The 12,020-nt window shown below is 37.7% G+C and overlaps 1 protein-coding gene across 6 annotated transcripts in view; it reads left to right on the forward strand.

Annotated features, from left to right (window-relative positions):
* The window catches only part of gkap1 (G kinase anchoring protein 1), a 67,190-nt gene extending 56,045 nt beyond the window's left edge, over nt 1-11,145 (forward strand). For 4 of the 6 annotated variants that reach the window (XM_069930153.1, XM_069930129.1, XM_069930146.1 and 1 more), the window contains 3 exons: nt 3,874-3,944; nt 4,533-4,610; nt 9,081-11,145. In XM_069930153.1, the coding sequence (XP_069786254.1) occupies nt 3,874-3,944; nt 4,533-4,610; nt 9,081-9,122 (191 nt within the window). In that variant the 3' untranslated portion in view covers nt 9,123-11,145. Of the gene's footprint in view, nt 1-3,873; nt 3,945-4,532; nt 4,611-9,080 lie in introns of those variants that run through there. The other 2 variants (XR_011354907.1, XR_011354906.1) reach the window with 2 other exon arrangements.
* The last annotated feature ends 875 nt before the right edge of the window (nt 11,146-12,020 follow it).

Here is a 12,020-nt window from a genome sequence, read left to right on the forward strand (position 1 = left end):
AGGGCACACAGATGTCACCTAACCACCATTATAGAATCGGAGTTTTGCAGTGTGGAAACATTCCTTTTGGCCCAAGTTATCCATGTTAAAGCAATCTATTTCTGCCCTTTTAGGAGTTCCTGAAGGAAAACAATACATAAGAAAATTTAGCACTTCAGATCTAGTTAAAGTATGGAAATTTACCTCTGTAATATTCAGTGGTAGCTAATCTGTGATTAGAGGAAAATGTTGCTGTTTGCTGTGTTAAAGTAAGCCAATTCATAGATTGCATGTTTGTCATGTATTTTCTTTTTCTACCATCTACCATTTTTTTTTTCCCTGTGTTAATACCTATTTTCTTCCCTCATTGAATTAGTTCCTATGATTAATTTTCTCTGATGTATCTTAGGCAATTAATGTTTGTCCTCTTCAACAATTTTTTTCCCTCTCAATGTATCTGGATGATAATGTGGTAAATTTGATCAACAAGTTTCCTGATGACACAAGGATAGGGGGTGTTGTGGACAGTGAGGAAGATTTTCAAAGCTTGCAGCTTGGAGAATGGGCCGAAAAAATGGCAGATAGAGTTTAATGCAGATAAGTGTGAGGTGATGCATTTTGGAAGGGAAAACCAAGGTAGGACATGCACATAAATGGTTGGGCACTGAGTGTGGAGAAGCAAAGAGATCTGAGAGTACAGATACAGTATAACTCCGATTATCTGAAATGGTCAGGACCAGCCTATTTCGGGTAAATGTTTTTTCTGAGAACTGGTCATTTTTTTAAAAACAGCCCAGTAGCAACAACAAATCACTTGTAACAGTGTTTATACAACAACAAACAACAAGGGAAGCATTTTAAAGCATTAAAATAATATTTAATTCTAACCAAAAATGCCACCACCAATCACTGATACCTCCTCACCAAGGTTCCCACTGCCACCCGGAAGACTGACATCTGCCGCTGCTGCCCATGAGTACGATGTCTCCTGTCAATTCAGCTCCGAAAAAATTTCAGATAAATGAGGATTTTTGATTTGTTTCGAATATCCTCATTTATCAAAAAATGTTTTTAAATCAGATCAGATTTCTTATCATTGGAGTTGTACTGTAATTGTTCCTTGAAGGTGGTGTCACAGGTGGACAGGGTTGTAAAGAAAGCTTTTGGCATCTTAGCCTTTATAAATCACAGTATTGAGTATAGGATTTGGGATGTTATGTTGAAGTTGTTTAAGACATTGATAAGGCCAAATATGGAATATTGTGTGCAACTTTGGTCGATTAACTACAGGAAGGATATCAATAAGATTGAAAGAGTGCAGCTAAGATTTACTATGATGTTGCTGGATCTTCATGAGTTGAGTTACAGGGAAAGATGAAGCAAGTCAGGACTTTATTCCTTGGAGCGAAGAAGAATGAGGGGAAATTTGATAGAGGTTTACAAGATTATGAGAGGAATAGAGTGGATGCAAGTAGGCTTTTTCCACTGAGATTGGGGAGATAAATACAAAAGATCATAGTTTTAAGCTGAAAAGGGAAAGTTCTTCACTCAGAGGGTGGTAGGAATGTGCTGCTATCTGATGTGAATGTGGGCTCCATCTTGAGTTTTAAGAATAGATTGGATAGATACATGGATGAGAGAGGTCTGGAGGGTTATGGAATGGGAGCTAGTCAATGGGAGGAGTGGAGTGGTGGTCAGTAAACGAGAAGGGTCAATGATAACCAACTGGATGAAATAACATTTGTTTGTTTCATTGATACCAAAGCAGTTCTAACTGTTATGTTAATCTGGAAAGCCTCTCTTTGAATTCCTGCATCACTTACTCAGGTGAATTTGTTTTGTATCAAAAGGATCTCTGTTCGTCTTGTATTTTATGTTTACATATTGCTTCTCAGCAGCTACCAAAAACAGTTTCATTTCCACATGGAAAATGACTAAGCTCAGTCTTTCTTGCTTTATAACCATTTAACCATATACAGCACAGAACAGCGCTTTCTTTTCTTGGGGAATCTCATGGTGTCCAGAATCACTTGCTTCCATTTAAATTGGGACCCCACACACTTTGCCCCAGGTGGAGCAGAAGATGATTGAGGGGTAGGTGGATCAATGGTTTTGGAGGCAGAGAACAGCTTCTGCCATTTAGATTAGATTCAGCTTTATTGTCATTGTGCCAAGTAAAATACAAGCAATTGAAATACAATTGGCATCCAACCTGAAGTTTAAAATATAGTGCTATATACAAATAACTATGTGGAAATAAAAACAAGCAAATTCAGAATGCAAACAGTTATAAAAATACTGAAAGTACATTGTGAGTCCAGTACCACTCAGCACTATGATTTGAGGGTCATAGATTGCATGTTTGTCATGTCTTTTGAATGCTCTACTTAAGCTTGCTGGTTCGAGAGCGAAGGCTCTTGCACCACCTACTAGATGTAAGAAGAGTAAAAAGACAATAGTTAGGGTGATTGATGATTCCTGCCCAGACAGCATTGTTGATAGATGTTATCAGTGGTGGGCACTTGGAAGCTGATAATCCGCTGAGAAGTTTTCACCACTTATTTATGACTGTCTTTTGCATGTTTCCAGTAAAGGAGCTCATCTCAATGCCATTCTGAATGCTGCTGCTCCTTTTTGTGTGGTCATAAATCTTCATGGTCTTGACCTCTGGACCATCTAAATTATGCGTCAGTTTGTCAGATGTCCCCTATTCAATGTCTGATACTCCTTATAATTATTGAGAGGATGAACCGCCATCTTTGGTTCCTGTTACAAAATGTTTCCAGCCACCAACTATTTTTTCTTCCTTAGCCACTGTTAGGTAGTGATCAGATTAATTTTTAACTACACTTGGACTATTGTTTGACTACATAGTTTCACCACCACAACTTCACCATTCCTACCTCAGTTAATTTTCTACATAAACTTTCATCTTTGCCTTTTGCAGTCTTAGCCAGACTCTCTCATTCTCACCATATGTCCTAATTAGGGTGAAGTCCTGTTTGCTTACTACACCTTTACTTGCCTTAGCATCGGATCTAACAATGTCTCAACCTTAGTTTCATAGACCTTCATGCTCTTTACTTCTCTATTTCTAATCTGGAGCAACCCCCCACCACCACCACCACCACACTGATTTCTGCAATATTCTGATTTAAATCAATTAACCAATTGGTGGCTATGCCCCAAACTGCTTTAGTCATACTTACAGATTTACACACTAGTGATTTGATGCAACCCAATGGTCATGAAGTTCCTTGGTGTTTTGCTACAAGACTTATATTGATATTCTCATTTTCTGTCATTTTGCACAGTTTCACAGATGTAATTTCGAGTAGGCTTCTGCAGAGTATGATTTAATTTCTTTTTGTATCTTCTGATGTAATCTCTTAAATTCTAGCCCTCTTAAAATAGGGTTGTGGTTTATACAAGTTGTTGAAGTGCTGCCTAATCCTTTTTTTATTGCCTCTGGTATACCAGATCTTTCTAGCAATTTTAACCTAACTTGACCATGAAGAAGCTTGAATGATCTGAGTAAATGCATATTTGGTTTCCATGATAGAAATTAAGATTCTGAGGCACTTAAAACAACCAGCCTTTCTTATCATGCCATTTTTCTTTGGGAAAGCTGGGTACAATTTGTATTGTATTTGTGTTAGTAAATCTAAATAAAGGCTAAGTTGAGGGTTTGGAATGCTTTGAGTACTTGCCATAGAAACACTGAACAGAAATAGGCCTTTGGGCCACCTAGTCCATGCCGAACAATTATATTCAATATCCATTGACCTGCATGGACAATTTACTTCTTAAATTTAAATTCTTAGTGTAGCATCATCAAAATTTATGGACAGAATGATATTGGCACAAATATAAAAATTTTATTTTGTATTTCAGTGAAAGACAAAGCTGATATACTTTTGCAAGTTGATGAACTTTTGACTATTAAAAATGAATTAACATTACAGGTAAGATCCAGCAAGTGTAAGCCTGTGATTATAACTTGTGTATTCACCATGATTATTAAACCAGCACATACAAAAGTGATTTGCGCTCCAGGAAATATACAAAGGTAACTTGAATTAACTATGTGATGTTCCCCTTTATTTAGTTAATGTTCAGATCATCGTGTTGAGGGGATGATCATCAAATGTGGGAGAGAAGTGATTTAGGTAAAGAAAGAACAGGGTATAATCCCCAAGTTATAATTGGTCTTAGGGTTACTGGAATAAGTAACACAAAATAGGTTCCAGATTTGTAGGGACTGGAATGGATGAGATTGTATTCAGTATTAATCCTCTCTGACCAAGCACCACGGTGATTGGATGTTGTATAATATTCGCAGAGTTGAGGAAGAAATTGTTGGAACTGAAACAAAAGGACAAAAAAAATAGCAAAAATTGAATGTACCGTAAGGATGATGCAAATCAATAAATTACTTCACCATTCAGAATGTACTTATAGGGCTTAAAGTTGTAGTGGATGAATTGTTACTTTTTAAATATGGACAGCGTTGTAGTTGTGTGAAGCTAAAGGTTATAATTATCTTTGCCTAGGTCACTGGTTTACATGCAGCTCTCGAACAAGAAAAATCAAAAGTCAAGTTACTACAGGCAGAGTTAACAAAATTTCAGGTAATATATTAACTTAAAGTGGCTAAAATAGTTAACAGTTGCTTAAATTTTTAAACAAGTGGGAATCTGAGCAAATATGAGTTCATTTATATTTATGTGCATTTTCCCAGGAATAATTCTACCAATCAAATTTTTTCTTCTACTACAGAGAAACAACACAACTTTAATAAAGTGAAGTACTGTATATAATTGTGTAATAGTCAACTCTTTTCTTTGGCCCAAAAATTGCATGTTTTCCGAGAACTCGTGTACAAGTAGAACCCCCTTCACCTCCCCTATTGCCCCTGACCACCCACCCACCAGAGCTCCCGACGCCCAGACCACCCACCCATCCAAGCTCCCAACGCCCTGCCATAGACTCTCCTAGACTCCAGCCGCCTGCCCATCCAAGCTCTTAGCACGGTCAAACATTTAACCCATGTAAAAGTCAACCCACCCACCCCCCTCCTCCCCCCACAAATTTGAGCTGAAAAATTGGTCCAAAAAACTCGGCTATTACACGAGCATATGCGTATTGTTCATTTCTGTCTGCCAACTGAATTAACATTGCATATATTGTACTCTGCATTGCATTTGTCCTATACCAATCTTATTTTATGCAAATTTTTCAAGAGAAATAAAGATTTAAAAGTTCCTTTTTTTTCCCCAAAGGTTCCTTTTATAATAAAACATTAAAAATGTAATATACATGATGTACTTTAACTTTTGTCTTGTTATACGGTAAACAGAGTTGCCATGAGCATTGCCCAGTGCCCCTAATGGAGAAAGAAAGAAAAAAGAGAGTCCCTTCAGAGTCATTTAATGTCTGCATTCACCTCCAGCACTCCCGCAGCCTCTAGTTCAACCCTTTGGCAACCTGAGCTCCAAACCTCCAATACAATAGGAAAGCCTTCAGTACCTGAGGCCCTTATTGCCCTGAGCTCCCTCTTGAATCCTGGTTCTGAAATCTAGTTCCCATGAGCCCGTCATCAGCAGTCTAAGTACTTCATCTGCAAGTCACCATTGGCCTGCAGCCTGTGCAAGTCCTTCAGCCACGGACCCCCTTTGTGATCCACTGCCATGCTCACTATCCTATCTCCTTTGCTGTTTCTTCTCACCGGAGGTGTTCTCCCCGTTTCTGGTGCCCTGCACCAGTCTGCTGCTCTCCCATAGTCTGAAATCCCTTATGGAATGCTGCCAAGCACAGGCACTGCCATCTCAGGCACAGACCCCATGGTTGCAGGATTTAAGGGCGAAAAAAAATTAGCTCCTTTAACAGGCCATGCAAGTCCTGTACAGAGCCATCGGCATCAGGACAGGGCAATAGTTACCTGTGGAGCAATGCTGTGTCTCCACACCCCATTCTTCCAGTCTGCGGTAGTGGCAGTGATGTTTTAGCAGCACGCACATTTTTTATTTGAATAATGTTTTCCATTCTAGCTTGCGACAACTGTTCTAAGTTTGAGGTGTGATCTCATTCAGCTCTTTCAGCTCACCTGTTTAAAATTCCCAGGCTGACCTTTTCACACCGCAGGCTCACAGGAGCATTACCAGGAACATTTCCGGGGAATCTCCAATTTACAAAGCGGTGTGAAAATGCCTATTCTGAGGCTGTCTCTTGTTCTGTGGGTGAATGCATCTATGATAATGTGAGGTACACATGAAAAAAGTGTTGCTGTTTGAGATTGGTGCAGAAACTTAGAGCAGTAAGAGCAAGTCAGAAGGTGTGTACCTTGCTACAATTGACTTGTCTCTGAATACAAGACACTAGTCAGGACTAGAACTGTAATGGAATATCTCACTTGCCTGGATGAGCACAGCTCGAGCAATTCTCAAGAAGCTTAACACCATTCAGAACAATTGAATAGTGTCCATCCACCATCCCAAGTATTCATTCCCTTGACCATCAACATAAAGTGACTACAGGGCTTAGTGTTCATAAAGTGGACTGTACCTACTCACCCAGGTTTTTCTGACCACACTTTCCAAACCGGTGACCTCTACAATCAAATTGTGTGAGAACTTGACCACCTACAGTTTTTACTCAGCCACACACTGCCTTACATGGAACTACATTGCCAGTTCTTCATTATCTCTGAGTCAGTTGGATGGGTTGAAATGTGTTTCCTGCAATGTGAGAAATAAAAGTGATAAATCTAGAGCTTGGGTCATTATGTGGAATTACGATGTTGTGGCCATGACAGAGACTTGGATGTTGTGGCCATGACAGAGACTTGGATGTTGTGGCCATGACAGAGACTTGGCTGTTACATGAGCAGAATTGGGTGCTTGATATTCCACTCCCATCTGCATTCTTGGATACATTACACTTTGTTCCCTCTTCCAGATTGTTAATATATATCATGAACATTTGCAGGCCCAGCACTGATCCCTTGCACACATCATTCACCACTGATAGCCAACCAGTAAAACACCCATGCATCCAAACTCTGCTAGCTATTGGTTAACCAATTCTCATTCTAGGCTAATCCATCACCCCCCCCCCCCCTCCCAACTGTATGTATCCTTATCATAAGCAGGTCTTTTATTCAGCACCTTATTGAACGTCTTCTGGAAATTCGAGTAAACAATATCCATCTGTTCCTCTCTCTACTATGCTCGTTATATCCTCAAAGAACTCCTGTAAGTTTGTCAAACGGGACCTCCCTTTTCTGAATCTGTATGTTCTTTGCAGATGTCTCGCTATTTCTTCTTTAATGATAGCTTCTAGCATTTTCCCAAATAAAGATGTTGTGCTAACTGGCCTATAGTGACCTGCCTTTTGCCTATATCCTTTTTTCAAGTGTGTTATTTGCCGTTGTCTAATCTGCTGGGACATGGCCAAAGTCCAGTGAATTTTGTTAAATTGTCACCAAAGCCTCAACTATAACTAATTTTCAGTACTCTGAGATGCACTCCATCAGGACCAGGTGACTTGTCTATCTTTAAGCCCACAAGTTTGTTCAGCACTATCTCTTTAATGATACCTTTTGTATCCAGGTCCTCACCTCCCATCACATACATAACCTCAGTCTTTAACATGGTAGATGTGTCCTCTGTGAAGACTAATACAAAATAGTCATTCAAAAGCTTAGCCATTTTCCTCCTTACCTCATATTTATTCCCCCTTCTCATCCTCCAAGGGACCTCCATTCAATTTAGCCACCCTTTTGCACTTGATATAATTATAAAACTTTTACTGTCTATTTTTATATTTTGTGCCACTTTCTTCATAATCTATCTTCTCTTATTGTTCAATTTGTGTTCTTTGTTTCTTTTTAAAATTTTCCCAATCTTCCAGTTTCCCACTGGTTTGTACTCATGAGCTTTCAGTTTGATGCCTTCTTTTAACTTTCCTTAGTTGGCCAAGGCTGGCTGTCCGCATCCTTACTGTCCTTGCTTTTAAGTGGAATATACTTTTGTTGAGCACTGTGAAAAATGTCTTGAGTAATGGTTGAGTGAACTTGGCTTTTCTCTTTGGATTGACGGAGGATGGGAGGCAACTTGATAAAGTTGTATAAGATTGAGAGGCATTGACCAAGTGAATAGCTAGCAGGTTTTTCCCAGAGTCACAAGGACATTCATTTAAGGTGAATGGAGGAAGTTTTGGGAAGATATAAGCAGTAGTGTTTTTACACAGAATGATGGGTGCCTGAAATGCAATGCTGGAGGTGGTGGTGGAGGCTTATACAATAGGGACATTTAAAAGACCCTTAGGCACATGGATGTAAGGAAAATGAAAGGTTGTGAACTGTGATGGATGGATTAGATTGATGTGGAGTCAGTTTACATAGGTTGGCACAACATTGTGAAATGAAGGGCCCATACTGTTATGTTGTAAATTCTGGAACTTCCCAATGAACACCACGGTGAGTATCCCTTCACTAGAAGGACAACAGTGGTTCAAGTGGAAACTCATCACTAAGTTCTCAAGTTTTTGAATGAGCAATAAAATGCTGCTTTTGCAAGTGACAGCTGGAAAATAAATAAAAATACCTAAAAATATTCAATGTCAAATCCAGATACATGTTTGGCAATGTGTTGCACCTAATCATAAGATGGTTAGTATTATTGAAAGGGAATTACATTAAATTAATCTCAAAGCATTATATCTCTCACCTCCACCAACTAATACTTGGAGGAGATGCTATTTTACTTTCTTTTCTCATCATATTCCAGCAAGACTAGTGGTGTCTCTTTGTGCACCTTTTCAGAGCAAACAGAAGGAAAACAAATTTTTTGTACATGCCAATAAATGAATCCTGGATTCAAAATTGAACATCAAAGCATATTATGATTTTGGATTCAAGTTGAAGCATTTCAGTCATCACTGGATTATGTCACAGAGGACAATTGCTCTGGTGCTTTTTAAATAAAAGCTCTCCTGTTTGACTTTTGGAACGACCAAGTGAAATAGAAAACTTAACTTTGCAACCTTTTTATAGAAAAATATGATTGATTTCACTTTTCTTTCTCTTTTGGAATCTGCAGGGAGGCAAGAAAGGGAAGAAAGTATCTGAATCTGATCACTGAAGATTGCAAGATTTACATACTGTGAAGCCCAGGGCAAAAAAAAAACACAAAATAAACCTTTCTTCAGGGTGCCATTGTTGACCTTTTTTGTTATTGCATAGTTGTTGGAATTTGCCATTGATTTGATCTGTAATTCTTTAAAACTTTTGTGAAGGCTTTTCTCCTCCATATCCCTTTCCAGAAAGAGTTGGGTGGGAAATTTAATTTTGCACTTTTAATGGAGTGCTCTAGGTACTGATGATTGAAAAATAAATTGCATTTCAAAGCTTTCTCTTTTGCCTTCCGAAGCTTAAAAGTAGCATCTTTGTATCGCTTTTAGAAGTTAATTTTGATTTGGTAAAGAATTATATCATCTTGTTTCAACTGGAAGTGGCAGTTGAAGTGGTGTCCAAGTTTGCACAGTAGATTGAATCTACAGATGGGTATGGTCACAAAGTGTGAAGAGAGAGAGTTTTCATTATAAACCTCATGAAGTCTAGTCTTGACCAGAACATGGAAGGTGCAGATCTTGGGTGGTTTGAGGTGGATATGGAAGAAATAATTGTCAACAAAGTAGTTTCTGGAGCTTCATGGTGTCCCTATGTGGGCTACTTAGTGTAAAAAGACTGGAAGCGTATGCTCATCAAATGAAGGGAAAGCAATATTTTTATTATGTAGGAAGATTCTTCTTGTTTGGTCTTTGGTGTATTTGACTTTTGGGAGAAAATTACTGTTTGCCAGCTTTTCTGGCTTTATGAGCATGTACAAAAAAGACATTTGTAAATATCCCAGCCTTTTTTTAAAAAAACTAAATACATTTTGGTCAGTATTAAATCACAAAAAAATGCTGATCTTTTCTTATTTTCCATTGAATTGCAATAAACTTTCATTCAAACAGACTTGGCATTTTTTTAAAATGTCTTTACAATCTTTTTGTTCAAATTAATGGTTAAAAAGTTTTTTCAGTTGCATGTGCCTCTGAACTCAATGTTGACTTTATTTCAAAGTTAGTATTGCATCTTAGATTCGTAGTTGTGACTAAATCATTCTGGAATATTGGAAAGTAAAACTGGTCATTCTGTTTTGGATTTTTTTTTAATCTAATTGAAGTATTAAAAATGTACTCAATTCACTTTCTTTCATCTTCTGTGCCTTTTTAGTAACTTAAACACTTTTATTTGGTGACTTCATGGTGTGTCTTAATTTGTACAGTGAATGTTGTATAAAATTATGTAACTAAGTAACACAAGCTCCCAATGTGCCTCTCATTTCCAGTTTTCACTCACCCAGAAAGGTTTTGTATTTGATTTTATGGTTTGTCATATTTGATTTGATGATCTGTACTGAGTTTATGATGGTCCACTAATTAGCCCTGATATTGAGTTTGCATGTCCCTTTTTAACAAAGTATAATGAGTTTGAAATTCCCACAATTGCACCATTATTTTAATTGTTTGCCACTTCTGCTGGCATCAGCATCATATCATTTAAGAGCTCTGGGGGTTCTTGTTGCACATTTATCTATGCAGTCAAGAAGAGTATTAATGCAGAGTTTAATCTGACATAAAATTTGTGTGCCTCATCTCTCTGATAATTAAATGAATTGATTACTTTTTGGAATATTAAATTGTATAAATTTTTTTAATTTTTAAAAAGTTGAAAAATGAAGATATCTTTTTGGGTGTTTATATAAAGTTAAATATTTCAGATTCTATGCTGGTTGTCCAGATCTCTCTGAGGTAAAATGCAATAAAATAATCCATAGATATGGACTTGTTTTGATTGGTGAATTTACAGTGACTGCAAGAATTATTAATTAATTAATTGGATTTTTGTGCAACTCATGCCTCGCTTACCTTTCAAAAAAAAAGTACCTAATCTACACCAACCATAAATAAACCTCTGGACATCCAGGTGCTCTATACTCAAGATTGTAATGGAGGAAATTAATTGGTTAGTTTGTTCATAATAAGGTTTTTGCTGCAGCAAATTAATTGTCTTTAATGTTTCTTGAGAGTTAAATATTAAATGTACCTGTTCTTAAATTTTTCCTGTTCATGGATATTTTGTGTCCAAATAAGAGAGCTATTGAAAAACAACATGCTGGAAGAACTCAATGGTTTGAGCAATATCTGTGGAGGTAAAGGGATAGTTGACATTTCTGGTTGAGACCTTGCATCAGGACGGAAAATGTAGAGACTAAATGTTGACCATCCCTTTGCTTTCCCAGATCCTCAGCCCACTGAGGTGTACCAGCAGTTTATTGCATCAAATTCCAGCATCTCTAGTGGCTTGTTTCTAAGAGAGTAGTCACCTCATCTGGAAGTTGCAAATGTATTTGCCTTTGCTCATATCACCTTCTACATAATGACAGGGCTACTGGAAAATTGTGATTTGTTTTGTTTTAAAAAGTGTAAGTAATTTATACCTAAAATTATTGCAGAGAAATTGATCTGCTCTAGTTACTTGAGAGAAACTTTGAAAATTGTTCGTCTTCCTTTCCAATCCACACTGATGTGTTTGCTCTCCCCACCAATAACTATTCCAAACCCTATTTATTTTACCATTTAATCCCTTCTAATCAGCAGCTAGCTCACCAAAACAAGCCTAACAGGATTTCATGCAGGGTTTGGGTTGGGTGAGTATTTTATTAAAACATTCAGGATTGGTCAGTGGTCTAATTCTGTGCTCCATCTAGGCGATGATTAACAGAGTATTAAAGCAAGTGTCCTCTGTTCTTGATCGATATTTGGTGTTTCATCCTTAAAATGGATAAACAAGATTTGCTATAATCCTAGCAATGGTTTGATCAGTTAGAATAAATTATAAATGCTGCTTCACTTTGGTTTTATATGAACACGTTTGCATCTGGTTTTCATTTGATACCCAAGCAGCCTTTCCCCCCCCCCCCAACTTGGTT

This window comes from Narcine bancroftii, chromosome 1 (genome assembly GCF_036971445.1).
Source record: "Narcine bancroftii isolate sNarBan1 chromosome 1, sNarBan1.hap1, whole genome shotgun sequence".
In the NCBI taxonomy this organism is placed as follows: domain Eukaryota; kingdom Metazoa; phylum Chordata; class Chondrichthyes; order Torpediniformes; family Narcinidae; genus Narcine; species Narcine bancroftii.